Source organism: Zosterops lateralis, assembly GCF_965231275.1.
Source record: "Zosterops lateralis genome assembly, chromosome: 4".
Taxonomy (NCBI): Eukaryota; Metazoa; Chordata; class Aves; order Passeriformes; family Zosteropidae; genus Zosterops; species Zosterops lateralis.
The window spans coordinates 6,272,740-6,300,472 of record NC_139765.1 but is presented as its reverse complement, the minus strand read 5'-3'; the positions used below and the strand labels follow the sequence as shown (position 1 = coordinate 6,300,472).

The following is a 27,733-nucleotide window of genomic DNA, read 5'->3' as shown; positions in this document are numbered from 1 at the left end:
ATATACAGTCTAGATCTCTTACTCTCTTGAGCATTTCTAGGACTTCCCCTATGCCCTTTATTTTGAAACATGGAAGGTTGTCTGAAAATCTTATTCGATGTCTCCTGGGGCTCATAGCTTTAAGAATTTGCAAAATTGAAACTGAATTTTCTTCCCTTTCTAAAATAATAACTTTCTTCTGCTTATGAGGAATGATTTAGGATTGGGAAAGTCCTTGATTTGCAGGAGGGTGTGTCTGGTGAAATATAACCAAAGCATTTCTTTTTAAGCATTTCCTTCTGTTAACTTTGCTGATAATGATGTGGTAGAGTTCAGAGCTAGGGCCATAATTACATGAAGTTTGCAAAGAGAGGAAAGCTCCAGAATTCCTTTCACACTGCCTAGCGCACTTCTAGGAAAATGCATCAGTAAAATGTCTTAAAAGTCAGAGAAAACTTGTGTGTGGATTCTTAAAAAACATTGTATCTGTGTGTATCAAACAGACTTTATTTCTGAATAATGTTTAAGGTAGCAAACCTTCCAAGTCAGCTCCAGTAGCATATTTTTTCATGTGTGACAGAGGTTAATTTGGTAATACTTGTTACTCTAACCATAGCTGTCTTTTTTTTTTTTTTTTCCTTCTTTGTGGCAGTGTTTGCTTTTTCTCTGTCCGTTTCTTGTTGTTCCTAAGAACAGATATTTGCCAAAACAAATGTATGTGAGTGATAAAAGCCAAGAGGAATGTCTGTTGGACCACAGGAAATTTCCTGTGCAGGAAGAGATCTTAGGACTTCCTGTGGAACGGAGCATTGTGGGTCTGTTGGCAGAAGTCCCTTTACCACAGCTGCAATTAACCAGAGGAGGGTGGAAAATAGTTGGCACTGCCTTTTGCAGTCATATAGCTCAGAAGAGCCTGAACCAGGCACTTAAAAATCCACAGCATAAGCAAATGGTAAATCAGAGTGGGTTTGCAGATTGTTTCTCTCAAAACCAAAAACAAGGAAAATAAGAATGGTTCAGAATTTCAGGTCACCTCTACTCATACTGCTGTGCTTCCTGCCTACCTTACAAACTAACTCAGTGTACATGGTACTGTACTATCCCAAAGTTTGATGCTGCTAGAGGGAAACCTCTTCAATGAAATGTGTCCATGGTACCTGTACTTTGTACCCCACTTGCAGGATTTATGGGACATGGCTAGTCAGCCTGTTCTTTCCAGCAGGGTTTTCCCACGTCCCTGCATGAGGCTTCCCAGTGAGTTCTTCCAGCTAAGTTCAAATTTCCAAACAAGCCGTGTCCCACATGTTGTATTAAATCTGTGTGATGCCAGAAACTGTTGCTGATTGCCTGAATTTCACCATGGAAGACCCTTCTTCTTGAGTGATCTTTATTTTTATTTATAGCAGTTGGGCATCTCTTTTCCCAGCCCTCTGAAACAATACTTGCAGGGAGCAGGGGATCTGTTTCTGGAAAGAGGAGTGAGGAGATAAAAAAGGGAGGGCACAGGATGCTAAATTAAAATGCTATAGTGAAAAAGAGGAGAAGAGACAACTGGATAGTAGGAGGGAAATGAGTGTAGTTCAAAAAGGAGTAGGGGACAGACAGAAGAAAACACCAGGAATACAGATTTTATAAAAAGGGAAACTGGTCAGTCTGGAGACAAATGTATTTTTTGTAAGAGTGTGTACAGAGCATGATTAGAACCTACACAAGAGGAAATTTGTGATGCAGGAGGTGTCAAACCCGTTATTAGGTGATGGCAGAGTGAGTTTGATATGGACACTTGGCTAGACTGCAGTGACAACTTCATCTGTGGGGACAGTTTTGTGCCCTCTGTCTCTACCAGTCCTTGACCTCGCTGGGAAGGTGCCACAGAAACTGCCCCTGAAATGGTTTCTGCACTGTGGTCTGTGTTCAGTGTGACATTAAGGCTGTTGACTCTCTTCAGAGAAGTCAAACAGAACCTGACTGTGACATTTAAACTTTAGCCTTGTGAGCCAGACTTGACCACAGTGGTCTCACCTGGGAATTTGTGAGCCTCTCAGGTGGCTGGGTTCTCCTCACAGAGTTTGGGCCGTGACCTGGTGCCTTTGCCTCTCTGCTGCTTCAGCATTTGGGTTTTTTCCTCACAGCTGTGTGCATGTTCACTCTTCTTTTTTAGTACCAAGGAACTCTTTGTTTGCATTCTGAGTGCTTCCCCACAGGAAATTTCCTGTGATGGAAAACTCTGAGGAAGCTTCCTGCCAGAGGAGAGGCTGCAGGGGGCAGATAACAGAGACACTGGAGGCCACAAACCGCAGCAGCTGAGGAAGCGCTGTCACCTGGCGCTTTCTGCCCAGGGAGGTTGGGGGCAGGAAGAGCCAGCCACTGTCTTGAGTGATCTGGGCTGATAGGACAGGGGAAGTGCTCACTGGAAAACCCACAGCTGCCATTGACTGCTGGAGCCTTCACTGAGGCTGGGCACTGTAACTGGGTGGTGTTAAACCCAGGTCTCTGGAAGCTGTGGATGAATTTTTACCCTGGGGAGCTCCCCATGGGGCAGTTAGGTCAGCACTGCTCGGGCTCTGGAGAAAACGTGTAGTTCAGTGTCCCACTCTGAGCTGACCACCAGACATGGCTCTGAAGCTCACAACCAGTTGAGGAAAAAAGTCGTTTCCTGATAGGAGTACAGCACATTTTGATGTTGTCTATATCCTACCAGTTGCTTTCCTAAAGAGGGAGGATCCCCTCTTTAGGTGCCATTACAATTTTTGAGCCCATGGCCGACCCTCTAGAGAACCACTTTGTATCACTTACTGGGATTTTGCCTTGGTGCAAAAAGGATGGTCTGGCTGTCAAGTTACTTACTGTGAATGGCACTCCAGGCTCCATCAGAGACCTCTTCTCATTTTGCACTGGGCAGCACTGGAGCTTGGTGAGCTCTTAGGAACTCTGGCCTGCAGCTGCTACAGGATTTAATCAGTCCAAGGCTGACAGGGCAAAATTAATTTGAGGAAAGCACCCTGATGCCAGAGAGCTCTCCATAGGCATGTAGTCTCAATGGTCATGATGTTGCCTCTACAGTTGAGTGGGAACACTTAAGGTAAATAAAGTACCTGAAAATTACTTTGATCCTTCCACAGCTCTTGCCTTTTAGCCTTGCTATCCCTCAGATTGCTCCTGTGTAATGTTGGGATGGTAGTGCTTCTTTCTGCCCCTGTTGATGTCTCCTCTGTCAGGCCCAGTGTAGGACTTCAGAGTTGTCAATCCGTCAGCCCAGAGATTTGCCAGCACTGTAAACCATCCTATGAGCTTCCCTCTCACCAATCTACCCTCTGCTCTTCTCCTCTCTGCACTGTCCCTTTCAACTCTTCAAAAATTTCCCTCTCTCCCTACCATACTTCAGTATTCCATGCTGTCTGCTGAATTCATCTGTACCACACAATGATTTTAGCAATTCCTCACACAAAGTTACTGGATCCTGGTAACATTCTTTAAGCCTCCTTGTTGGTAGTACTCATCTCCATTTGTGAACTGTTGCCTAAATATTGCCTACACAATAAGGTTTGTTGTCTGTATGTAATTCTTCTGTAGGTTGATTTATCCCAGACATGTATGACAATATTTTACCAAAAGATGCAAAATTTTTCAGACATTTTTACCTTAATGTTCCTATTTTTCTTCAGTGCTCAGCCCCTTGAATCTGGTGAAGGCACGTCATTTGCTTCTTTGTGTCTTATTTTAAATATTGAGGTTAAAAGCAAATTAAATGAGACTACAAAGTCCTGAAGGAATTTCTTTAGGTCTGCTTCCCCTGGACTAGGCAAAGCAGGTGTTTTAAGCTTTTAGTTTTCAATATGGTGTAATTTCAGCACAGCCTTCTTTCAGCCACCAGTGACTGTTGATTAACAGACTTGACCCAGAAGTGTGTGCAGCCTGGCCAGCTGGTCCAGCCATTGGCTTGGTGACATTGGCTGTGACAGCTGGCTGACATTTCTTGCCTAAAAGGGGACCCCAGGTTGCAAGTGCTGCTTCTCAGCTATGGGGCAGACAGGAGTGAGGCACTGCTGGATTTCAGGTCTCCTGGGAAAGAAGCAAAGAAACAACTCTAGAGTTACACATAGTCATCAGTCTCTATGTTTTGTAGCCTCCCATGGGTCAAAGGGAAAAATTGCAGGTTCATTTTCTGGGATGAGTACTTGATCCCCATATTTTTCAGGTTTCCAGACAGTTGCCAGTATAAGAAGTTGGGTTTGATAAGTTTTCTACTTTCTACCTGTTGAGCTGATATTTCTTCACCAGGACAGAGACCAGTACATTGATGCTGGACTCTCAAAATGTCCAGTGCCCCACGACCTGGAACAGACTCGAAGAAAGAGGAAATTTCTCCTGTACCCTCAGTACCGCTCTGCTGGGTCATGTGGAGAAAAGTCTGCCTGGGCACAGGCAGCAGTGAGAGGAGCTCAAACTTGGGGTGGGGCAGAAGGAAGAGCCTGCAACAAGGAGGCTGGTCAGGAAGATCAGCATTGCCCACTGGCACAGCTAGAATTCTGGAGAGAGGGATGTGAAGTCGAGCTAGGAGGATGGATTTCTTAATCTCACCTTTCTTCTGTCATATACACCTGCTGCTGCACAACTTGCTGGAAAAGTGAGCCAGAATTATGGCAAGGTGTCTGATGCCCTCCTGGAGTGTTGGTTCTTGTAACAAATGACAGTATATTCCTGCTGTTGGTTGTCCCTTTAGCAAAAGGTGGCAAAGGTCTGTAGGTTGGCTGTGAAAGGGCCAACCCTGCTGCTGGCCCATGCAGGTTTCACTATGATGCCACGACGGAATTTCTCAGAGGTTTTTTCATTTCATCACTACTCATACTTCAAAAACAAGGGAAAAATTACACTCAATGTATTTATTCTGCATCATAGCTCCTAAGATTTTAAAGGTGAAGAGATGTCAGAATTAACATTGGTGTGGGTACCTTGATCCTCCAATTACATGAGCCCTGCATGTGCTTCAACACATGTAGGGTCTTGCAAAGTGTGGGCTCTGGGGCTGCATGGATAACTTCACTAAATACTGGTAAAGAGGAAAGAGGGTGAACCTTACTCAGTAGGGGAGATAATGGCAGAAGAAAGCACTGTATTGTTCATTTTTAAAAATGTCATTTTGTTTTAATAATTTGTAATGCTAATAATACGCTAGGAAATCTGTGATATAGTGTGTAAACATAATAAAGAATTGGGAAAATTCGAGTTCACTACAGATTGGCTATTAAATGTTTTCAGTGTAGTAAAGTGAAACAGCTCAAGGCTGCAAAGAAATGATCCAACTGGCAGATTAATAAACTGAGAATTCACACCCTTTATTTGTAAATATAAATAGTAAAGTTCAGAAGTGAAGTCATTAATAGACCTTATCTGTCAATAAACTTTCTAGATATTAATTTTTAATACTATAAAATTAATGTCTTTAAAACAAATTCTTCCTAGAAGAGGTAAGCAATGTAACATTTTTACTGTTTTTCTTAATATTCTAAATTGAAATAAAGAGCTTTTAGAACTGGCTATCAAACTGGTTCTTGTAACAATTATGGAAAATTTTGCTTACCCCCAAAATCTTTCTTACTCTAAAACTCAAAGTAAGTGTTACGAAACCAAAACACAAAAAAGAGCTTGTATCTTGACTGGAATTGGAATGCAAATGGTTGGATTAATGCCAGCCTTGAAATATTGCAGATTTCTTCCATTTTATTTTTTCAATGGGTCTGATATTATATATTCAAACAAACTTTTTTGGGGTCTCACCATTCTCCCGAGTAGTGTAAACTCTTGGTTTTCCTTTTTCCCTCAATTACTGCCCATGGAGATCAAAATGCTTCCTTCTGTAGCAAAATCTGTGGTGGTAGCCCATCATTTGTGTTTTGTTCAGCTTTCATGAACTGATGGTTTGGGAAAAATACCAGTAAATGACATCCTTTTAATAGCTCTGCATGGAGATTATAATCCAAGGAAACTCTCTGGACAAAAATAGCATCTCTCTTCTGTTTGTGCATTTCCATCCACACTGGGGTCCTGGTTTTTGATTGCAGCTGAGACACTACAATTACACAGAGTAATAATGCAGGCCTGTTGAATTCAGTGATGAAGGTAATTTGATTTGAATTAGGATTTGCATCTCCTGGCCCTTCACATGGACCAGGGCCTTATAGCATGAGCTGCTGTAGATGGAGAAATCACTGTGTTCTGCCTTTTTGGACAAACAGGGCACAAGCCCCACTGGTTTAAGGATATTTGATATTTTTAAGCTGTCATGAAAAAATAAGGCAAGAGTTGGTTTTGTTAGGAAGAGCTTCAAAATGTGTTCAAATTTCAGCGTGGTCCTTTCCAGAGTAAAAGATTGGGAATTAAGGTGACACACACAGACACCAAGATAAAAATGTGTACTTTTAAGAAAGAATTTGACTAAGAGAAGAACAGGTTTTTCAGCCCTTTCTTTTCATGGATGGCAGTTGTCCAAGTGAGACATCCCACTAAAATCACTGGAACTGCTCACAGGAATATGAGTTAAACCATGCAGCTCTCAGTGCCTTATTTATTACTTAAACAAGACTTAAATTGAGGCAATTTGGTATTCATCTTCCTTTCCACTATTTATGAGGCTTGCTTTGCAATTTTGCATTTATCTCAATTTTTACAATGCAAGTATGGATATCACTTGCACTTTTGTTTAGAATTACTTTTAGTTTAAATAAATGTCAGTTGTTTATTTTAAAACAAAAGTAATTAGTAGGCTTTCATTTAAAAACAGAAAGAAAACAAACAGCCATTTTTCACCTAGTGTGAAAGGAACCTATACAGAGAAAGCAGAATTCTTTTTGCACTAACAGCACAATTTTCTTTGTTTCACATTGTGTAAGAATAGAGTTACCAAAATGTACATCAGCTTTTTAAAAAGAAATTAAAATAAATCTGTAAGTGTTTAATAGAATGAATACTGGGATTAACTAATACAAGGTTTTCCTAGTGCTTTTCTGGCACATGGAGAACTTACAGAGTAGAGAGAGAAGGAAAAAGAAGAGGAAAAAAATATATGCAAAGCCAGTTGGGGTAGAGTTATGCAAATGACCTTATCAGGGCAAGCAAAAGGCCTCTCCACCACGCCTGCCAATTCGGAAATAGCAGCTACGGACACACTCAGCTCCCTCTTCCTGAGGAGATGCAGCTTTAGCCTGTGATGTTGGCAACCACACCATGAAAGGAGATTAAAAATTGCCTCCTCTTTTGTGTCTTTTTAAGAAGTTGGCAGAGATGTTAAATGAATCCTGGAGAGGGCGAGCACCCTGATGATATATCCCAGTACCATTTTTTCAATTTCATGTGGGTTCTAGCAAATGAAAGGAGCAAAGAAACCACCAGGCTTTGATAGGGGTACAGAATTAGTCCCAGATTTCTCTCAAGGCACTGGTATTCATCCATCCTGACTTCCAATTTGAAGGGTTAAGGCAAGAAGAAACATTACCACTGATAATCACAGGAAATGCAGACATGCTTTTCAAATTTGAAAGCCTCTGTTTTAAAAACCTTGAGCAGGCACTAACTGGTCTGTCATTTAACATTCAGCTGGGTGGATTGAATTTGTGGTCGATATTTCATATTGGTGAGGACTTTTCATAGCTGGGGTTGGACTGTTTCAGGAGGCAAACCAGGGGTACAATCAGACGAAGGGGTTGGCTGAGGTGTTAACTCTGGGCTGGGTGCACACACTGAGGGTGCATCCAGTGTGTCAATGCTGCTTTATTCAAGTTGCTGCTTCCCAGGCTTAAAAGATGAACCATGTGTGTAGCATTACGTAAGCAAGAAAGAGGGTAAAGACTGAAAAAAAACAGGGAGGAAAACAGTAACAGTGCCATGATTTTTTTTTTTTTTTTTTTTTTTTTTTTTTTTTTTTTTTGGTACAATGCATGCTGCTCACTCCTTGTTTTCCTTCAGATAACGCTGAGATATTTATGTGCAAACAAAAGGTTCCTCTTGCCGAGTCAGCCTCCTCCTCCTCCTCCCACCTGATTCCGTCAGCAGAGTTGCAAAAGCATGACTGTGACAGTGCTAAATGACTAAGGCTGAGATTGGATTGACAAGAGAAATCTCCTCTTCACACGGTGTGCACACCTCAGGGCTAGTGGGGGGAAGAGGAAGTCAAGAAAAAAATCCAAAGTGAGGCATCACAAAACATTTTGTTAAAGATTAAGCACAGTGCTCAGATTTGAGAATTAATCTTTGAGGGAAGTAGTGTTTCAGGACCTAAATTAACAAATTTGGTCACAGCGGGGAAGAAGACACAATATTGAATAAGACCAATGGCCATTCCAGCAGGGAAGACACAATGTTGAGCAGGACCAATGACCATTCTTCTTTGGAAGAAGATATAAGAAAGAAATAATGTAATTTATTAAGGAATAAGCCAGGTCACAAATAAACCTTTTCTGAATTTCCATTGTTGGTTATCCAGACACCTGAATAACAAGAGTATAAATCTTTTCTGAAACTGCATTCATGTCCTCAGAAACTCTGCATGGTCTCAAACACGGAGGACTCCGTTTTCATGAACATTCAGTACTTGGGTCCATATGCTCTGTGTTTATTATCTGCCAGAGAGGTGTGAGACATCTAGTTTGCAGATTTTCTCAGGGCTTCACAGGAAATTTTTGACACTTTGCATTCCCTAATGTCATTTTGTGTGAAATTGCTGAAGAAGGCTTCTCCCACTCCTCAAATTGACAACGTGCCCGTGTCTGTATTTCTGCCCCACGCTGTCAGTGCCAAACTGATTGACCCCAGTCATGGGAGCTGGGGAGGAGGGAATCACATTAGTAAGCAAAGTATTTTAGAAAAGTAGTTTTCCACTTGAAACTTTTTAAGAAGAAAGAAAAGACCTGGGAATGTCAACTTGATTTGCACTTAGGGATATCAATGAGCTTAGTAGTTTCTGTAATGTAGGAATTATAAAAGCAAGCATGAAGGGAAAAGCTAAGGCAACTTGCAGGTTAGGTTAGAAGGTGTCCTTTCTTCCAAATGTAGTTCACCATCCATTCCTAATGTTTGTATTTATTTCCTACCTTCTTAATTCTCCAGTCTGTCTTTTTAAAAAATGATGTTCTGCAGTTTGCAAGTTGGTTATGAGTCAGTCTTCCCAGGAGAGCAAAAACTTGAGATGATTTGGAAGTTACGATACAAAAGAATGAAGCAAAACTGGTTTGGACTTCGGAAACTAGACAAGTCCTGAAATATTGGAAAAGTAGAAGAGAAATTACTTCATGGAAACACCTTTGTAGCTCTCCCAACTTCAGTGTCATTGTGATTGTCTGAGTTTTTGTGAGTACAAGTGGGGTGTGAACAGACAAACCTACAAATCTGGATTTCTGCAACAGATATGATAAAATAATTAGACAAATGTCCTTCACAGAGCTGACTGAAATTTGCCAATGTATGAGGGAGCACAGCTAAGACAATTTTAATTAGACAGGTTGGTGAAAAAGCATTTCAACTTCATTTTCTCAATATTGCATAATGAAGTGTATGAGGACTCCAATAGTAATGTCCTCCTGCTTCAGTGTTTTTTGCTACCTGGCACAACTGTCAGCCATGTAAAGAAGCTATTAGATGCTGTTAAATATTTCTGACAGGTGATATAATTTGATTATTTTTCCCAGTACTTAACTTATTTAACCTTATTTAGCCTCACCCCTTCAAAAGAGGTGGCATTGTTAGTGGGGCTGAGGGGTGAGTTCCTCATTCCTCCCTGCTGTCACAGCTCCACAGCCCATCCCAGCTCAGCTCTGGGGGCTCACAGCACACAGTGCCCCTCTCCATGCACAGGGATCCCCTTTTCCCTGGCACTTTTGCAGTAGTTTGTTGATCACAGCAAGCACAGGGATGCTCATCCTTCCTGTGGGAAAGGAAGGGTGGGAAGGACAGAAGTCCTCCTGGAGATAGGTTCACTGGTGTCGAGGTCACTCAGTGTCTGTACCAGCACAATGGGATTATGTGGCTCTAGAAATTGTGAATTGGGGATGGTACGAGTTACCCATCATTACTAGGTGTCTGCAGCCTCTCTCACTGCACCTTTACAGTGGCAAGAAACCCAAAAAGCTGGATGAGACACAACCTTCTTGTGATTTAGCTCATCCATTTATTTTTTCTTTTCATTCAAAGCTTGATCCTTTACTGGAACTGCCTAGGTAAATCATTTGCCTCTATTGACATTGCCATCATTTTTCCACTCTTGGAAACAAGCCTTTCTCAGTGACATCATCCAGATTAAACTCAAGTGATAGAGCAAGCCCATGCATTATTTTCCAGTGGCATGACATGTTCTGTAACAATACCGGCTGAAGCATTTTCTCCGTTTTCTGTTACCACATCCAGTTGTTATTCTTTTTGTAATTTGCCATCTCCATGCCGGTTGTCTTGACCCAACTACTAATGCAATTGTGCTCTTAATCTGTTCAGAAAGCTGATCTGGCAGAAACCACTGTATATATAGACAAGGATACAAAATATCTCCCTCATCAAGACCACAGCATAACTTCTCCACCAAATGCACTAGCACATCAACGTGGTGGCCAGAAAACATGACTAAGTCAACGTGGTCACTGAACACTACATATTGTCCAAGCTGACACCTAGGATGAGCTTGGTTGAAGGATTCTGTAATTACTGCAGACACCCCAGCACCGAGGTAGAAATTATCCCAAATAGGATCTTGCATGCTGTCTCAATTGATAAAGTTCATTTCTTATTCCTTGTAAAGTATTGTGAAGTGGTCCTGAGTAGAAGTACTAACGCCTAAACTTTTGTAGGATTCCGTACAAATAATAAATGCAAGCCAGTTTTTTGGGGGGGCCTTAATATGAGAAATTAGTGGGTATGCTGACTAGCTTCAGAGCAAGAAGTAGTTAAATGCTGGAGAGGAAGCAATTCTCAAGATGCAGCCAAGATAATCATGATAATTTATCATCTGATAATCAAAGAGCACACACTTAATTCGTTCTCATTATCAATGTATTTCAAGCACAAGTACCTCAGTAGAAGAGGCCTTTCTGAGCACAAGTTGCACTGGAAGGTTAAAGGGCCCCATGGAAATGTAATGCAGCAACTTCTCCTGAATGGGTGATGTGTTGTAGTGCAGTTTGGAGACCATCTCAGTGGCCTCCTTGTCCCCTGAATGTGGAAAAGGACCTCTGGCATTTAGAGCTGTTCTTTGAAGCACTTCACCTTTCTCTAGGGACAGCAGTGTCGTCTTGGAGAAATGACTGACATTTGTAAGAGCTGTAGGGATTTGGTTCATTAAGGAACCATCAAGAAACGAAGCTAAATCTGGAGTTTTTAATTGTGCCAGAACTCCAGTTTGCAGCATCTTGGGAGCGAGAGATGTCTGCAGCGTGCTAAGAGTGGGCTTTTACCTCCAAAGATGTGGTTCACAACTAAGTACACTGTGCAGTGTCCAAAGTTGTAATTTGTACAGTTTCCACCAGTAATTTAATATTTAATGTCACCTGAAGACAGCTCTTTGCATAAAGCACAGAAGAACTCGTGTACTGGTGTATTGAAGCAGGCTGTCATAGCCCTCCTGCATGAGGACTCTGCAGAGAATTTCTGCACGAGCAAGACATCCAAAAGCAAAATCAGTTACAGTAAAAGTATGACATACTTTTACCACATGCCGGTGGTAATTTTTTCTTTCTACGGTGATTTGCTTAATGGTTACAGGCAAAATAAGCCATGGTTCTGGGCTGTGCTGCCAAAATCTGCTTTTACAGTAGCAGCACAAGTGCAGCTGCAGCTCACGAGCCTTGGAGCCCCAGTGCAGAGGAAGCCAACAGATGACATCTTGCTGCTACGGTATAGACTGTTCTCTAGTGGAGCTGGCCTCACGTTCCCTGGAAACAGCCTGGAAAACATGCTCTTTGTGTACACACTCCCCCCTCCCCAGCTCTCACAGTCACAGTTGAGTTAGGAAACAAAGTCCCAGCCAAAATTCCTCAAGGGAAAGGGACCCAACTTCTTCAGGATGTGAGCCTCTGAGAACAAAACTCTCCCTGTGAGAAAAAGGCAGTTTCTTAATACGAAGGATTATGATGGTGGTGGCGGCGTTTTGTTGATACGTGAAACTGAGATTTCAAAACTTTCCACTTGATTCAGCTGTACAAAAAGGACTTCCTGACGCCTCTCTTACAAAACTGTAGGATCTCTCTAAATTTGCATTGACTGGAAGATCAAGGTGATGTAGCTGATGGTAGGTTAAAGTGATAAATTGCTTTAAAACTAACCATCTTAATTTTAGCCATCTGTATTTGTTGCAGCTAGCAACTGTCAGTTTTTCATATCTTTCAGCAGTGTTGATCAGGTACCTAAACCTGGAGCAGTTTGGTTACCAGCATTATTGCTATATACTGTAAGCATGGTAATAATCTGAGGACTCTGCTCCACTGTACAGCAATTAGGTAGCAGGCAAAAGACTTCAGTAAAACCATATGTAGGTCAAGACTACCAAGATCAATTTATTTCTGATTACTTACAAATCTTCAAGCCCTCAGCCAGAGATCAAGGCCATATTGTGTTAAAAGAAAGGAACAACACGTAATGGCAGTTCATTTTAATATGGGGTTGGGTTGTTGACCTTAAAATTAGTGTTGCCAGGATGCATCAAATAATTGATACAAGAAGTGGGAAGGTAAAGTAGGTGTAAAGGATGTAAAGATGCTCTGCATCTGTCCAGTTGTAAGGAGGAGCAGAATAGAGTTCCTGGATTTGATCCCTCAGTGTATGGGCAGGCATCCAGTGCCTTTGTGCCTCACATCTATAAAACAGATATAACAATCTAATTTGCCTGCAGTTGAAAGGCACTGTGTAGTGTAAATGTGCAAGCGTTACTAAGTATCAGCAGTGGCCATAGCCGGTGCAGAAAAAATGTACAGAATGCTTTTTTAGACCTGGAATTTTGACCTGGATTAAGATTAAATTGGTTTGAAACAATAAAGAGTTGCTGAGAAGAAAAGGAAAGTTTTTATAATCCCTTGACTTCTACTGGCAAAACTGTTTGCTTCTGGCAGCATCGTGGCTTGAGCTAGCTACCCTGTGACATTGTCAGGGCTCAGCTGCCCTTGTTTAGGATATAGTTTTTGCACATACAAGGAAAAAACCAACAGAAGACATTTCTTTCAGCTCCTTTTGGAAGGGAGCAGTAGGAAAGCAATGTCTGCTCCATGGACAACAGCCAAAAATTGGTTGAGAAGTCAGGAGTAGATTAAGACTGTAGCTGGGAGCAGATCCAAGGCAGCAATTCCCCCCTCCCCATCCCAGTGCCACTGGCTGCTGTGGCAGGAATGCCGTGGTGTGGCAGCCATGGGAGTGGCCAGGCAGTGTCCTGCTGTCCGTGGCTCACTGACCCCTGCTACGCTCTGGCCTTCCCTGAACGTGCTGCCCAGATGGAAAAAGCCAGCTTTCATCCTGCTCTGGAAGGAGAGCCCTTGTCAGGCTTCTAGGAAGGTTTTGCAAACGACATGAAAGGAAGCTGGAGCCGTCTGCGGAGTTCTTGAAAGCTCTTGGACATGGCTCGTGGAATGAGTGCCTAGAAAACCCGCTGGTCTTTTCATCACCTCTCTGGTTGCTCGCTTCTTTCCCTTTTAGAACCTCAAATCCAACTTCAACACACAAACCAGCACGATTTTCTAGGCTGGTTTGTCCTGGCCTGGGTGAATTCTGTTTCAGGGCACAAACTGCCCGTCAGCAGCTGGTAGGCTGCTCCAGCATTGCAATATTTTCTGTTTCTGACTAATCCCAGAGTGGGGCACCTCACAGAGGACATCCTAAAGTCCACTTATTCTATAGGTTCACTCTGGATGATGCAGTGGAAGCAGAAGGGAGACAAGTGGCTGCTATGGGTTGAATACGGATCTCAGTTATAAGAAATGCAGCGCAACTGGCCACATTAAACCATTGGGGTTGCACTAGAAGCTTTAGTCTGACATCAGATACAACTCCAAGGACTTCAGGAGTTGGTCAGTAGTGTTCAGGGACTTTTCTGACTTGGTAGGGGTCTTAGACACAGCTGAGTAATTTTGTCTGAGAGAGTTACTTCATTTACTAACTTTTCTCTACAGAGAAAAGGGGTTGGGCACAGAGTGAGAAAGAATATATTCTTCATTTTGAATTCTGTAGCGCGGCTTCAAATTTTGTGGGGGTTTTTGTACCGGTGACTTCATCTGCCATCGTTAATCAGTGAGCTGTCTCAGCCCAGCAAGCTAATTTAGAGTCCTGCTTGTGCATTTGATCAGCAAATGCAAACCATGTGTAATGTCAGCAGGTCAGGCGAGGTGATGGAACATGGGATTTTCACCTCAGTTCCAGAAAGGGCCATAGTTGCTTCCAGGAAGCCGAGCTTGGCACGGGGTGTGGGCAATTGAAAAGATTTATTTCCCTGTATGAGAGCTTGTTCTAATTGAGCATTTTCCAATCAATATGTTTCTTACAGAGTTTCCAAAGGCTGCATTAGGAAAGCAATTTTATTTATTTTATGACCCTGAAGCCCTGAGGGATTTGGATGTGTCAGCTTCCCAGGGTGTCTGTACAGACAGTGAAAGGAGAAGGGCTGGGTCACAGGGCACCACACCAGCAAAGTCAGCATGGCAGAAACCCATGGCAGAGCTTCACTGGGTTGGTTTCTGCAGATGTCTGCACACGTGGAGCCCTCAGAGCAGGCACAGTGCATAGAGCATTACCTGCACTTGTGTTCTACCCCTAATATCTTGTTCAAAAGGACACCAGGAGAAATAAGCCTGTGCCTTTTATTTCAGATTACTACTGAAAAAGCTGTTTTGCCCTCTGTTCCCAGCAGTGTAGGAGGTTCCCCAAAGCCTTGTCATTCTGATTACAGGCACTTTCAAACCTTCTTAAAGAGTGTGCAAGCCTCACTTGTGGTCTCTTTTCCTGCCACGACTCCTCTGTTCCCTATCCAATCATTTTTTCCTCAACAAGACCTGTAAAGGGGCATTTTTTTCTGCTGTCGTGCATTTCCTTTTGTGCCAGTTCGTGCTCACCTCCCAAATAATTCTCTCTAAGGATTAGCCAGGATTAACCTTTTCCTCATTTTCTACCTTTGCTTATCCCTGGGCCTGGGAAGTGCAGAGCCAGCTCTCTACTATAGTATGAGGAAGTCCCTGCAGCCCAACAGCAATGAATAACCACTCCTTCTCCACTGCCTGGGTCAAGGGGCACCTGCTGGAAGGAGCAAGTGGTCAGGCACATCACTGCACACAGACTTCTGTCCCCTGCTCCAACAGCAGTACAGGATTAACCCTGTGCCAGGGCTACGTATTCCACAAGTATGCTAACTCCAGAACAGTCCCTGAGGGCACTTATTTACATTCTCCATCTGCATGGGAATAGCTAGGCATGCCTCTGAGGAACTGGAAAGTCTTCCTGAGAAAGCAAGGTCTTTACCCTTCCTGCCTTTACCATCCATAGCAGTGATAGTTCTGAAGAACTGCCAAGCACCCTAAGGGTGTTTTGAGGAAATCACTTGGGTTAAGAGATGGATGCAGCAGCCCCAGCAGAGAAAATACAGAATTGCTGCCTCAGGAGGACCTCAGTGCCTCAGTTTGGAAAGCCCTTCAGCATGATCCCACGAGCTCAGCACTGCCCTGCTGGGGAGCAGTGTGGTGGTTCTGTCATGTCCAAGCACAATCCCAGAACAGGGCCCATGGTCTGCTGCAACAATCAGTGACTCCAAACAGGGAGACAGAGAGCAGCACACACAGCACCATGGCAATGTTGAACCGGGGTCATTTGAAGCAGCTGTGCAGCATTTTGCACTTCAGAGCATTTTGGATGTTAACTGGCAAAGCCCTGTGACACCTCTTTGCATTTTGCTAGTCCAGCATTCCAAACTACGATGTGAGACAGGAAGGGATTTTAAAAAGTTGCTCTGTCAGAGCCTGAGAGAAGATTTTAAATCTAATCGTATCCTTTTCTTCCAGCCTTTATACAGAAATTAAAATCAAAACACAGCCTCATGCACCTCTCCTGCTTGACACACACCATCATATGTAGAGATACATATCATGCTTTAGAGCTAACAAGGAAAATTTTTGCAAATCAATAACAAAGAAAGAGAGCATCAGTTCCTAAAGAGTTACTTGGTAGGAGACATTCAAGTGTTCTGAATTTCTCCAGCATCATTTTCCCACTAAAGGCTCACAGTAGCTACAGACATGAGCTGGCTTCCCCGATGCTGCCAGTGATGATGCATCTGTCCCTGAGTGTTTGGGAACCAGCTGCTGATTTGCATGCACTGGCCCCTTTGCTGTTTGCCCAACCATGCTAAGTAGTTTTTGGCGTGGGAGTGTGAACAATTCTGTCTGCCCTGCAGAAAGCAGGGATAAATGAGAGGTCTGTCTTTACCCCCTTCTCACATCATCATCCTGCCTGCCAGGCAGCCAGGAGGGAGGATGGAGAGTGTAGCTGAAGTGGAACAAAAAGTTAGATGAAACTTACTCTAAATGCTGTTTTCCATGTGTGTGCTGTCCTGTGGCTGTGTCCTCATCTCGAAACTAAAGCAGAACAGCAGCTCTTGGGGGTACTGTGCCTCACATTTTGCATTGGATTTGTGTCCTCAGATTGTTCCAAAATGAGTCAAGATGAAAACAGTCTGTGGTACATTGTACTTCACATTTTAGGTGTATCTGTTGCCTACACTGAACATAGCAACTCATACTGTAAAATGCATACTCTGTCTTCTAAACCAAAGAAGGGGTTGCCAAGTGCAAGTGCTTTGCAAGATTCGAGGTTGGCTACATCTATTCAAAAAACAAAGTTGTAAGCCCACCAGAAGTCTGTGGTCAGCTGAAAATAGTGCTGGTTGTGTAGTTTTAAGTGCAAAGGTTATACTGCCTGAGCAGAGCACTCTGTTTTTCCAGCCTCACAGGCTGACCATGCTTCAGTTTCCTGAAGGGCTCTCTGTCAAAAGTGAGCTCTTCAGAAACCATCAGCTTAAAGTGTTCAACAGACCAGTCCATTCCTGTTTGTGCCCACGTCTGTTGGTGTTTAACAGGTTTACTGGCTACTTCAGAGTATAAATTACCCCATCAGTCCCTCTCCATTGTACTTTGCTTTGCTGCTTGAGAATAGAAAGGAACAAAGAGTGGATTTCTTCTGCACTCAGGATGGTTAGCAGCTTGTGCCCTGCAGTGTGAGAATTGATCATCCTCATCATTTATAAGGTAGCCAGAGTAACAGGTGTTAGAAGCAGGACTTCAGGTGAGGAGCATGCTGCAGAAATAGATAATCTATTAAGACACCAGTGCATCAGCCTGCAGTGTTAGAAAGGTGAGCATGGATTTTGCTCCCTGTTTAATGCATATAAAGCTGTCAGTTTATAAACATGTCAATAACTTACTGTATTTTACTCTGCTGGAGGTGGTGCTTGGAAACTGACAGAAGACAGAGAATAGGCTGGATCTTACAGAGCCAGATTTTGATGCTTTGCATGGCTTTGTCTAACCTGCTTTCAGCTATTGAATTCAAGAAGTTTTTGTTGTTGTTTATTTTTGCACTACGCAGATAGGAAGACCATGATGGGGAATGCTTGCCAGATTTCAGCCAGAGGGGCAAAGGCAGAGGTGGGAGCAGAGCCAGGTCTGACTCTTAGGTCAAAATTCACCCTGGGAAGTCCATGGCCACCAAGAGGGCAGGCTGGGAGAAAGGCAGCATCCCCCCTGTCTGACCTGCACTTAGTGAAGGCAGCAAAACCTTCACAGTGATTTCAGCAGGCAAAACTCTGCCCTTGTTTTGCAACACAGCTCTTGTTTTCCTCACTTTATTCTGCTTGGTAAATATCTTTGTTAGGTGAAGACAGTGCTGTTAGCTTCTGCAGAGAATAAAACCAGAGAGATAAAAAAAGCCCATTTTCTTCCACTGTGGGCATGACAATAAAAGAAGATGGAGGAGGAAAATAAGAAACAGCATCCAAAGAAGGAAAATAGTATAAGTGGGATTAGTTTTTCTTTCATGGACAGTACAGGAAAGCATTTTCATGACCTACTGATAGCAATGTACACTGTGCTGTAAAATCCCTTCAGCTGCAAAGCCAACCATCTCGTGACCTTGTTTTCACAAAACCAACTATTCTTCTTAAGAAGGGTCAAAGAAGGTGGCATTCAAGTTTAGTAGATGCTATAATGCTCGTGAAAGAATTATTTTTTGAATGACAGTTTCTGAAGCACTTTCAGCAACACTGCTGTGCTCCCCTAGAAAAGCCTCCTGTGACTGAACTGGTTCAGCCTCACAAAACAAATGGGCATGTGGTGGGGGCATGTTTTTTTCTGAGAAACTAACTTCCCAGGAAAGCAGCAGGGCAGGAAGGGAGGGAAGTGAGAGAATAAGGAATCCATCTAGGGGAAAGCAGTTTACTTATTTTATGGCACCTTATGTTTTCCAAACACAATGTAAGTATTTTAATTATGGGATCACCCCAGGGGTGGAGTGATATGGCACATCCACCCACTCAGTTTAGCCACAGCCAAACTGAATTAGACTGGCTGCATGCTGATTCTCAGTAATTTCAAGCCAAGTGGTCCTAGGTCATATTACTTTGGGGCTTTTCTCACAAGTTTCAGAGGTGCTGCTGAAACCCAGCAGAGACCTCATTTGCAGTGTGAAGTGTTGGGTCTGTTTCAGAGCTGCCAGCACAGCTCACAAGGCTTGTCCCAGTCTGTGTAACTTACTTGGCTGTTCTGGGTCTAGCACTGATCAATCTAAAGCTCTCTTTGGACACAGTACTTTTGTATTAGCTGAACAGAAGGCAGAAATGTACTGTCACCTGCAGGTGGGAAGTGTCAATTGGTGTTTGTACAGGGAGTGATTTATTTATTACATGATGATCTATAAGGGAGCACACACCTCACGGGAAGTTATTGTACAACTCTGTCCTTGTCCACCCGATTTTCACAGTGATGCTTTCTTTTGTTTCATGCCTCATCAGAAGGCTGGTTAGATTTCTACACAGTTCTCCTTTGGGCAATTTATTACTTTCATGGCATGGCAAAGAGGGAGGCAAAAAATCACATATGAGCATTTCAAGCACTGCTCAGATGGTCTTGTAAAACCCTTTCATGTGTTGTGGTCTGCCTGCATCATGTCTCACCTTTTTCTTTTAGCTACAGCAGCAGCCTGGGGTCTGGAGTGTGTTTGCTGCAGGAATAGCCCTTTATTCAGCAGAAGATGAGCCTAACTCTGGCATTTTAGATGACAGTTTCCATGTCTCTGAGCAAATCTACACCTCACCCTAGTAGCTTCAAAAAGAAAGAACCTACAGAAAACTCTGACCTCAATAAGCAGACCCTAATTCATAGGGGGAAGAGAATTTACTTCATAAATAATTAAAGGCTACTACTTGTTTCTGTAGTACAATGGTATGCTACAGTTGAAAGCCAATGGAAATTCTTGCTACGGCCATGCAGACATCCCTTCCCTAGGTCAGCTCTGACCCTTTCTCAGGCACAATCTCAATTCCTCTTCTGACAGAGATTCAGTTCTATATGCAGCTGTGGCTCTGGGACTTTCCAAAGCCGTTGTCTGGGAATCTGGCAAAGCAGCAGAATGCAATTCACTTCATGTTACCTCTTGCTAAAACAGAAATAAAAGGGTTGCCTATCTGTTAAAGAAGTAAAAACCAAACCAAAACAAGAGTGGTACAACTCTCCCAGGCTTCTTTTAGTGCTTGGTAGGAGGAGGGTAATCAGATCTCAGAGAATGGTGTGCCAGGAAGGAAATTTCTTCCCATGTGCAGTACAATCAGCCAGGTGCAATACAAGGAAGGGAGGTTCGTCTTCCTCTGAAGCGTAAGGTACTGGCTCCTGCCAGAGGCTCTGCACCAGAGATCTGATCAGATATGGCAAATTTTATGTTCCTATGCACAGTGGGTAAGCTTTGTAGCAAGTCAAACAATGACTCATCTCATGAGGGGGAAAGGAAAATAAAGCTTTTATCACCCATTGGATTGGAGATAATCTCTCTACTTGGGTATAAACAGCTCTTCACTGTGCTGCCTTCTCTCCAGGGGAAGGAAGCTATTTTAAATTTGTGTGTAGAACAGATATTGAATTGTCATACCTCCCAAGCTTTTCTGCCTGGGCCCAATAAAGGTAGAAGGCAAAATGTCTTTGATGATAATGTGGTTGGGCCTCTATGAGTAAACACAATAGATTAGCCTGTATAAGCTGTACAAGCTGGCTGGCAGAAAGGAAGTGCCACATTCTCCTTGGCACCTTGGACAATCTGTCCCCAAACAAAAAAATATCCCTACCATTTAACTAAAAAATTAAATAGCCTCTTACATGGACCCAGTTACATTGGTAATATTTGATTGCTACACAGGAAACACAGGCTAAAGCAGTGCCAAAGGTGGAACAATCTTGGCCCTGGCTTTCCTCTCGAGTGTGGGAATGACACCTGCTCACGTAAGGGCACCTGGAGGAGGGGTGGGCCTGTCTGAATACACCTCTCTCAACAGGACATGTGCTGATAATCACACTGTTACAGGAGCTGTGTTTAAGCAGCCCTTCCTTACAAACCCCACCACAGCCACCTGGAGAGAAGCCATGGCTCTCTTGCATTTGACAACTTCTCATTATTCTTGATTGGTGAATGTACAAGGGGTGTGGAGAGAGAGCACACCTCTCTTCCATGAAAGGATACACACAAAGGATGGATGGCACCAAGCGGTTTTCCTGCTGCCTGCTCTGCACATCAGTAGGAGCACGTGGAGGAAAATCCTCTTGCACAGTGGAAACCTGGAATGAAATAATGTCCTGTGAGCTTTCTTCAGGGTGCTGAGGCAGTTCTCGTTTCTCAGTATGTCACAGATAAACCAAAGTGCCAAAGTATTTCACAGTCCAGTGCTCAGAGTAATCCTGCACCAACATGACATTCCTCTCCCACACTTTCCCCTGAGACTTTGTACATTTTGCTGTGGGCAGAAAGGGGGGGATTCAGTGATGTCTGCCTGTGTTCCTGTGCCTTGTCTCAGTTTGGTAACAGAAGTGTGGTCTCTTTCTGGCACAGGTTTGCAGCCGATTTACTGGAGCAGGGAAGATGTGGCACAGTGGCTCCGGTGGGCGGAGAAGGAGTTTTCCTTGAGGCCCATTGAGAGCAACTCCTTTGAGATGAATGGGAAAGCTCTGCTGCTCCTGACCAAAGAGGACTTTCGATACAGGTCCCCTCATTCAGGTGAGGATTATTTACAGAAGCTGGGATTGGCAAGAGAGAGGAAGCTGCAACAAAAGCTGAAGAGGATCAGAGGAGGAAATGGTCACCTTTGCTGGGGTGGGCTGGGAAAGGGAGGGTAAAGGGAGGACAGAGACACTTGTATGAGGCAAGGACAAAAAAGGACAAAGAGGGAAGGAAGTCCTGATACACCTGAGCTGTAGGCATATTTGAATGCAAATTCAAACCCAAACATCCAACCTGTTTATAGTTAACACTCCCTGCAGAGCTCCCAGAAAGCAAGCTGCTCTGGCAGCATTTTGTGACTTCCAGCTCTTCCCTGTAAAGGCTTATCTGTTCACAGACCCAACTACAGCAGCAAGTTAACCAAGTGCTCCAGCCTCTTTAAACAGCCCATATTAGCATTTTGCCTCCCAGTTGTCTTGGCTGAGGTGCCTCTAAAAGTGACTGCAAAACTCCTTCCTTGGGGACTTTGCCTCTATTTAACAGCCCCTGTGGGTTTTGCTTTACTTTACCATATTCTCACATGTGCTGGAGTCCAGCCCTCAGCACAGCACAGACAGGTGTGTGAATCAATCTGCCTATTGCTCAAATTATGTCTTCATTTATTCACAAAGGAGATTTAGAAATGTCTGCCTCTATTTGTATCCCCTGTGGTCTGTCTGCTCCAGTTTTACAGTCAGAGTAAGCCTCTGCCCTCTTTTGTCAGGGGTATTTAACTAAATATGAGTTGTGAGCCTTTGTTTTTTGTGACCACATGAGGTATTCCTGTTAAATAGAAAGGCTTGCACTTCAATCACTACAGGTGATCAAAGAGCTTGGACCAAGTGGTGACAGAATTGCTGTGAGGAGGCTTTCAGTGCAAGGCACACAATGTGCAGGAGTACAGCTGGTGTTGCTGGGATCCAGCTGATAATCAAGCTGTGGGTCCAATTCTGCACCAACCTGCTTGGCTACTCTCCACAACCATCCTCCTGCAGAATCTGCCTCGCAAACTGTTGCTTATGTTTAGTGTATATAATATAAAGTTCTTTAAGCATGTGCTTCAAATCCAGGACTTAATTTTGTATGGAAGAAGAGCCCAAACATTAATGTCTGTTGTCACTGTAATACATTAGTGAGAGCTAATGCCTAGAAATGTCTTTTTTTTTTTTTTCTTTTTTTTTAATTCTGGTACACCACTTGGAGTGTAAAAATTAGCCCTGCTTGAAGCAAAAGGAGTATTGAAAGCAGGGATGTGGGCAAGGACTCCAAGGGACTTCTTTATGTATGTTGTCTGCAACTCCCCTTCCTGCCTGCAAGTTAGGTTCCTATTCTTCCCCTTGTATGCCGTGAGGGCACTTGAAATAAGCAGGATTAAAAATGTTCCTAGGCTGGAAATAGAGTGTTCCCAGAGAAGAGCCTCTGACTTGCAAAATCTCACTTTATTCAGAAGGTTAAGCTGAATTTGGAATGAAATAACCCTACTAAAGGCCTCCTCCCTTGCATTTTGTCTCTTCCTTCCCTCCAGGTATTCCCCACTGACAGTAAACCTTGTGGAGGATATCTGAGTCAGTCCCTAAAAATTTAGATAACTGTAGGTAAAGGGACATTACCTCAGCATTTCCCAGAATTAACTGTACGTGAAATTTAAGAACTGTGAAATAATGTTTGCCACAGAGGCATTAAGTTTTTCCAGACTGAAGCCACACGAAAGCTGTATCATTTCCCCTCACGGTTAAAGCAGGAGAAGGGCATCCACTCCCACAGTCTTGCCAAGAAAGGGGCTCACAGCTCCACAGCTGTTCTGTTCAGGGCTGCCCAGGGAAGAAAGGCAGCAGAGGAGGGAGGGAATTCAAAACATTTTTCACCATCTTAATGTTGCTACATCTGGGTGATGCAGAAGTCTCAGCTATTTCATTAGGTGAAAAAAATAAAATTTAAAAAAAAAATGCAGAAAGCTTTATGGGTGTTTTCACTAGTCTCTGTGGCCAATCAAAAGAGGTACAAATTTGCTACGTTATTGCTCGGAGTGTTACAGCACTAGTTATTTATGATTATGCCACTTTTGCATTCATGGAAATTACGTGGTAAAATCACTTTTTAGACTTTCATGTAACTGGCTGCTCAAGGCTTTGTTTTTAATTAGGATTTCAGGTATTGCAATCACCTTTTTAAAATGCCCTAAAGTCGCTGCTGAGACAGTAAAAGCAGCCAGGATGGTAAAAATAAAGGAAGCTGAACTATGGAAAGCAGTATGGCTTTAACTGTTTCACACCGAGAAACTCAAGTTGCCCACAAATTAGAATGTTGGTAGTTTACAGAGACAAAGGACAAAAGGTGCACAGCTTACAATCTCATAGAAACAATGACTAAAAAATCCCCATGTTTGGGAAAACCCTCCCAGAAAATCTAAAGTTTCCTAAGTGAAACTTCACTAACTTCATTTTCAGATAATATGTAATTGTTGCAACCTGTTCCTCTGTAATATTAGCAGTGACAAAACAAAGTGCAGGCAGAAGGAAAAATCAAGAGATTTCCTATCCTGTGATGTACAATTTCACTTTGAAATGTGCAAACAGTTACACCAGACCAAATGCATTAGTACCTTACGTGTTCTGTGTAGATGTTGGAATAAGGTCATCCATACAAGGTGTAATTTATAAAAGGCACAAAATAAGCATTTAGTCCACTAGTCTCCTGGATATTGCAGTGTTACGTTCCATTAAGGAGAGATAAAACAATTATGGTGCCAGGGAATGCCGTTCTGTTTTGCCACGGTCACACTCAGAGGTGTGTTGTGCCTTCTTTTCCTTTCAGAGGAGAACTTTGCATTGCATTGGGATGCAGGATTTTACTGCAGCATTTTTGGGTCTGAAAATAGCACCCAGGAGCCATGAATTCGTGCATCAGATGGCTAAATGAGCCTTCTCATCAGTTATGTACATTTTCATTTCCTTTTTCCTGCTGTTTGTCTTTCAGGTGATGTTTTGTATGAACTCCTTCAGCAAATCCTGAAGCAAAGGAAACCTCGTATGCTCTTCACACCTTTCTTCCACCCTGGGAATTCTGTCCATGCTCAGCCAGAGGTCATATTGCACCAGAATCATGATGAAGGTAACTCTGTTTCATTCTTACAGGAGCTGCCATTACAGGGGCGAGCAGGAATTATGTCATTTTCTTGCTCCAAAGTTACTTAAATAAAGCTGCTCTCCTCCCTCTGTCTCCACAGCTTTGGAACAATCAGATGGTCTAGTGAGTCAACAAGCCCTTCTCTATTTATCTTCTATTATTTTGTTCTGTTTCCAAAGCATCTTTAAAAGCTATGTCAGATATAGATCAAAAAGCAGAACATTTTATTGACCCTATTGATTCATTTTTCCTTACACCCAGTTAGGTAGACAAAGTTGCTTCATGAACTTTTAGTATCCTGGAGATGCAGCTCGATGCAGTCATTGGCAGAACAAAGGAGGGCAGGCTCAGAGGGGAATATCCAACTCCCAGTCACTTCAGCTGACAGAACATCCTGCCAGAGTTCCTGGCACTGAGCCCATCACATTGCTCAGCTGTTGGGCTGGTTGAGCAATTCCTGGTGAGAGAAGTGGGCTTCTGCAGGTCTTCTGTTATTTTTACCATCTGAATTATTTGCTTAGGTCTACTAGTGTGCACACATACCATGACTGTCAGAGGTGATGAAAAAAGAATAGTTCAGTTTGTGGAATTGCATACAAAATGGAAGTGTGCTTCTTTTCACTGGAAAACTGAGGTTTTAATTTCTTTAAAAATACAGATACTGAAGTACTTTTTGGATTTCTTGGGTATATAATAGAAAATATAAAACTGAAGCTTTTTCAGAGGTCCTTTCCATTAAAGCATCAGGCAGAATTATTTTTTTTTCAAATAAAATTAATTTAATTTTCAATTTAAAAATCTAGGAAAAAGTAGTGTTACTCCTTTTTTGAGTGAACAGGGGAAGAGAATATAAGCAAGTTAGGATGTCACCCTGGTCTCTGCTAACTGGAGAAAAGGTGTGCTACTTCTGTTTGAAATGAATCTATTTCAAGATTGAACATGGGATTGGAAGAGAAGATTCAGAGGTGCTGTCAGGCAGAGGTAGCCAGAATGCAATGGCACCAGCAAACCCCTGAAACTAAGTGAACAGCAGGACAGCTGCAGGTGGGATGACAATCCAAAGAGCTTCCACACAGCTGTGTAAATATTCCAGGTTAGATGAGGGTGCTGCAGGTCAGGATGAGGTTCAGTTGGCAGACTTGTGCAAGAGAGAGTTACCTGCTGTATTCAGACCATCAGTGAAATCTCAGTCTTTTGCCCAAGCTTGGCCTTCACCCACAACTGTTCCTGTTCTAAATTTCAAACATAAATATTAGCTGCTCTCTCAGACACTCCTACATTTAATGTATGGAGCAACTTCAACTAGACAGGATTTCACAGGGATGATCAGTTGGCCTTTCATATGTGTCATTTAAAAAATACATCTTTTGCAATCTAGTGATTAAAAGCTACTAAAATTTCTTCCTTAAAATACTCTGGCTGCTGATAGTAACACTGTTTTTGCTTAGAGAACTCTGTGCTATTACTTAAAACTCCTCTTTATAATGACAAAAATTAGTTCTTGGTTTGCTGTGAGAGGAACTTCAAAATAAGCAAAAGAAACTACAGCTTGCCTGCCACAAGACTAAGGAATCAAAAAATCTCTAAGCTAAAAATTTACAGGCAGATGAATTTGTTTATTTTGACATTACTTCTTCCTTCTATTTCACAAAGTCATTTGGGAAAAACTAGCACAACTGAGTTTTCATTTTCCTTCAGCAAAATACAACTTACTTAAAAAAGGAGAATGAATGTGAGGAACAGAACTTAACCCTGGCTAACTCGCAAACTGTGACAGATGGGACAGGTTTTACCTTTGCACTATTTTGAGTGGTTAAACTTCACAGGTGATGTATCTTTATTATAATCTCTCCTTACTCCAGTGATCTTTTCCATTTTCTGGCTCTTTTGCCTATTTCCTAATGGATTATACTTATGATCCTGCTTTTAAATGCTTTCCGTCTAGTGGTTTCTTACTAGGCTTAAACAAAGGGGATTTGAAATCAATTGACTGCAGTTCAGGATATTGGCTGGGAATGGGCTCTGTCCCTGCAGAGGGATGAGCAATGGAAAGTGAATTACCTTCCTTTCCTCCTTGTGACGGAGCTCTGAGTCATTTGATGGGATGCCATGCAGGAAACTTACACTGTCATTCCCTGCACTTCTTTCGTTGGTAAGCAGAGAGTGCCAATCTTTGGGACTGTCAGGGCCAGCAATTGCTCGCTCCCAGAGTAAATGCAGCCCCACCCATCCCTATATGGATAGGTCAGCAAATTTCCTGGGAGGTGAATTTCCTTTCACAGCTTTGTCTTCAAGAAAAGAGTTTTGCTAGTTTGGGATGAAGAGCCAAGGTGAAGCTAGTGCTGCCTGAAATGATCTACCATATGTGCTCAACTGACAATCACCAGATGTGCCAAGGAATGAATGTGATGAGGATTTTTTTCTGTTCAGGGTCATTTGTGGCAGTCCTACTTGGAGCTGAGTTGGAATTGTTTTATGGCAAACATCTTTGGCCATGAGGGGATTCTTTTGTTAAGTACTTTAAGAAAAAGATCTTGAAGGAAAGTGAAGCACTAGTGTATATCAATTGGTGGTGTTTCCTCTTCCTGCTTTTTCAAGAGTTCCTTGGTCTCTACTTTCTGTCTCCTCTGTCCAGGTTCAGTAACCATGGTTTGGAAGCAGACAGGTAGGAACACCTCTGTTTGGAGTTTATCAGAGCCAGCTAATGTTTGTAGAGAGCTTGGTGAAAAGCACAGCAGGGCATTCCTTTCTGCTTTAAAGATAGTTGGTCCCTTCAGCCAAAGCATTAAATAAATAGGAGAAACAACACAATAGTCTGGTGTATATTTACAGGCTAAGAATGAGCACAGTGCATTTGAATGCACAGTGATGGGAGTGGATGGTCTGTAGAAGATAGGACACTGAGGAAAATTTGGGAGTTTATTTTCTTTCTGTTGTGGCAAAGAAAGGAGGAAAGACAGCCACAAAATACAGTTGTAAATTTTTCCTCTTTGATCTTCATTTGGGCTATCCCACATTCACTGGCCAGATTGTATCTAAAACTGTTTGGGTTTAAGCGAGAACAATATGTAGCTCTGGAGTTTCATGTCCTCCAGCTGTTCCATTGTGAGTATCTTGAATAGCCCTACAAATGCATTTTTGTTGTCTGAGACCACAGGTGTGTTTAATAAGTATTCTAGAGCAATGTAGGCTCTGCCTAAAATTCCAGGTTTTCCTGTAGACTTTAGTGTTCTTGTGCAGGTGCTGTGTCACTGCCTGGCACTACATTTTCTCAGGACTTGAGCTTTTCCTGTTCAGGCCTTTCCCTGGGTATGTGCTGATCCAGATCCTGATGCCTGCCTGGGTTCCAGAGCAGCAGGAGCCCTTTAGTCTTCACCTCGACAGGGTCCTC

General features: G+C 42.8%; 1 protein-coding gene across 1 annotated transcript in view; it reads left to right on the top strand.

Annotated features, from left to right (window-relative positions):
* The window catches only part of ETV6 (ETS variant transcription factor 6), a 122,103-nt gene that overhangs the window by 73,577 nt on the left and 20,793 nt on the right, over positions 1-27,733 (top strand). Inside the window, exons 3-4 of the mRNA XM_083859600.1 lie at positions 21,070-21,234; positions 24,193-24,327. Coding sequence (XP_083715726.1) covers positions 21,070-21,234; positions 24,193-24,327 — 300 coding nt within the window. The remainder of the gene's footprint in view (positions 1-21,069; positions 21,235-24,192; positions 24,328-27,733) is intronic.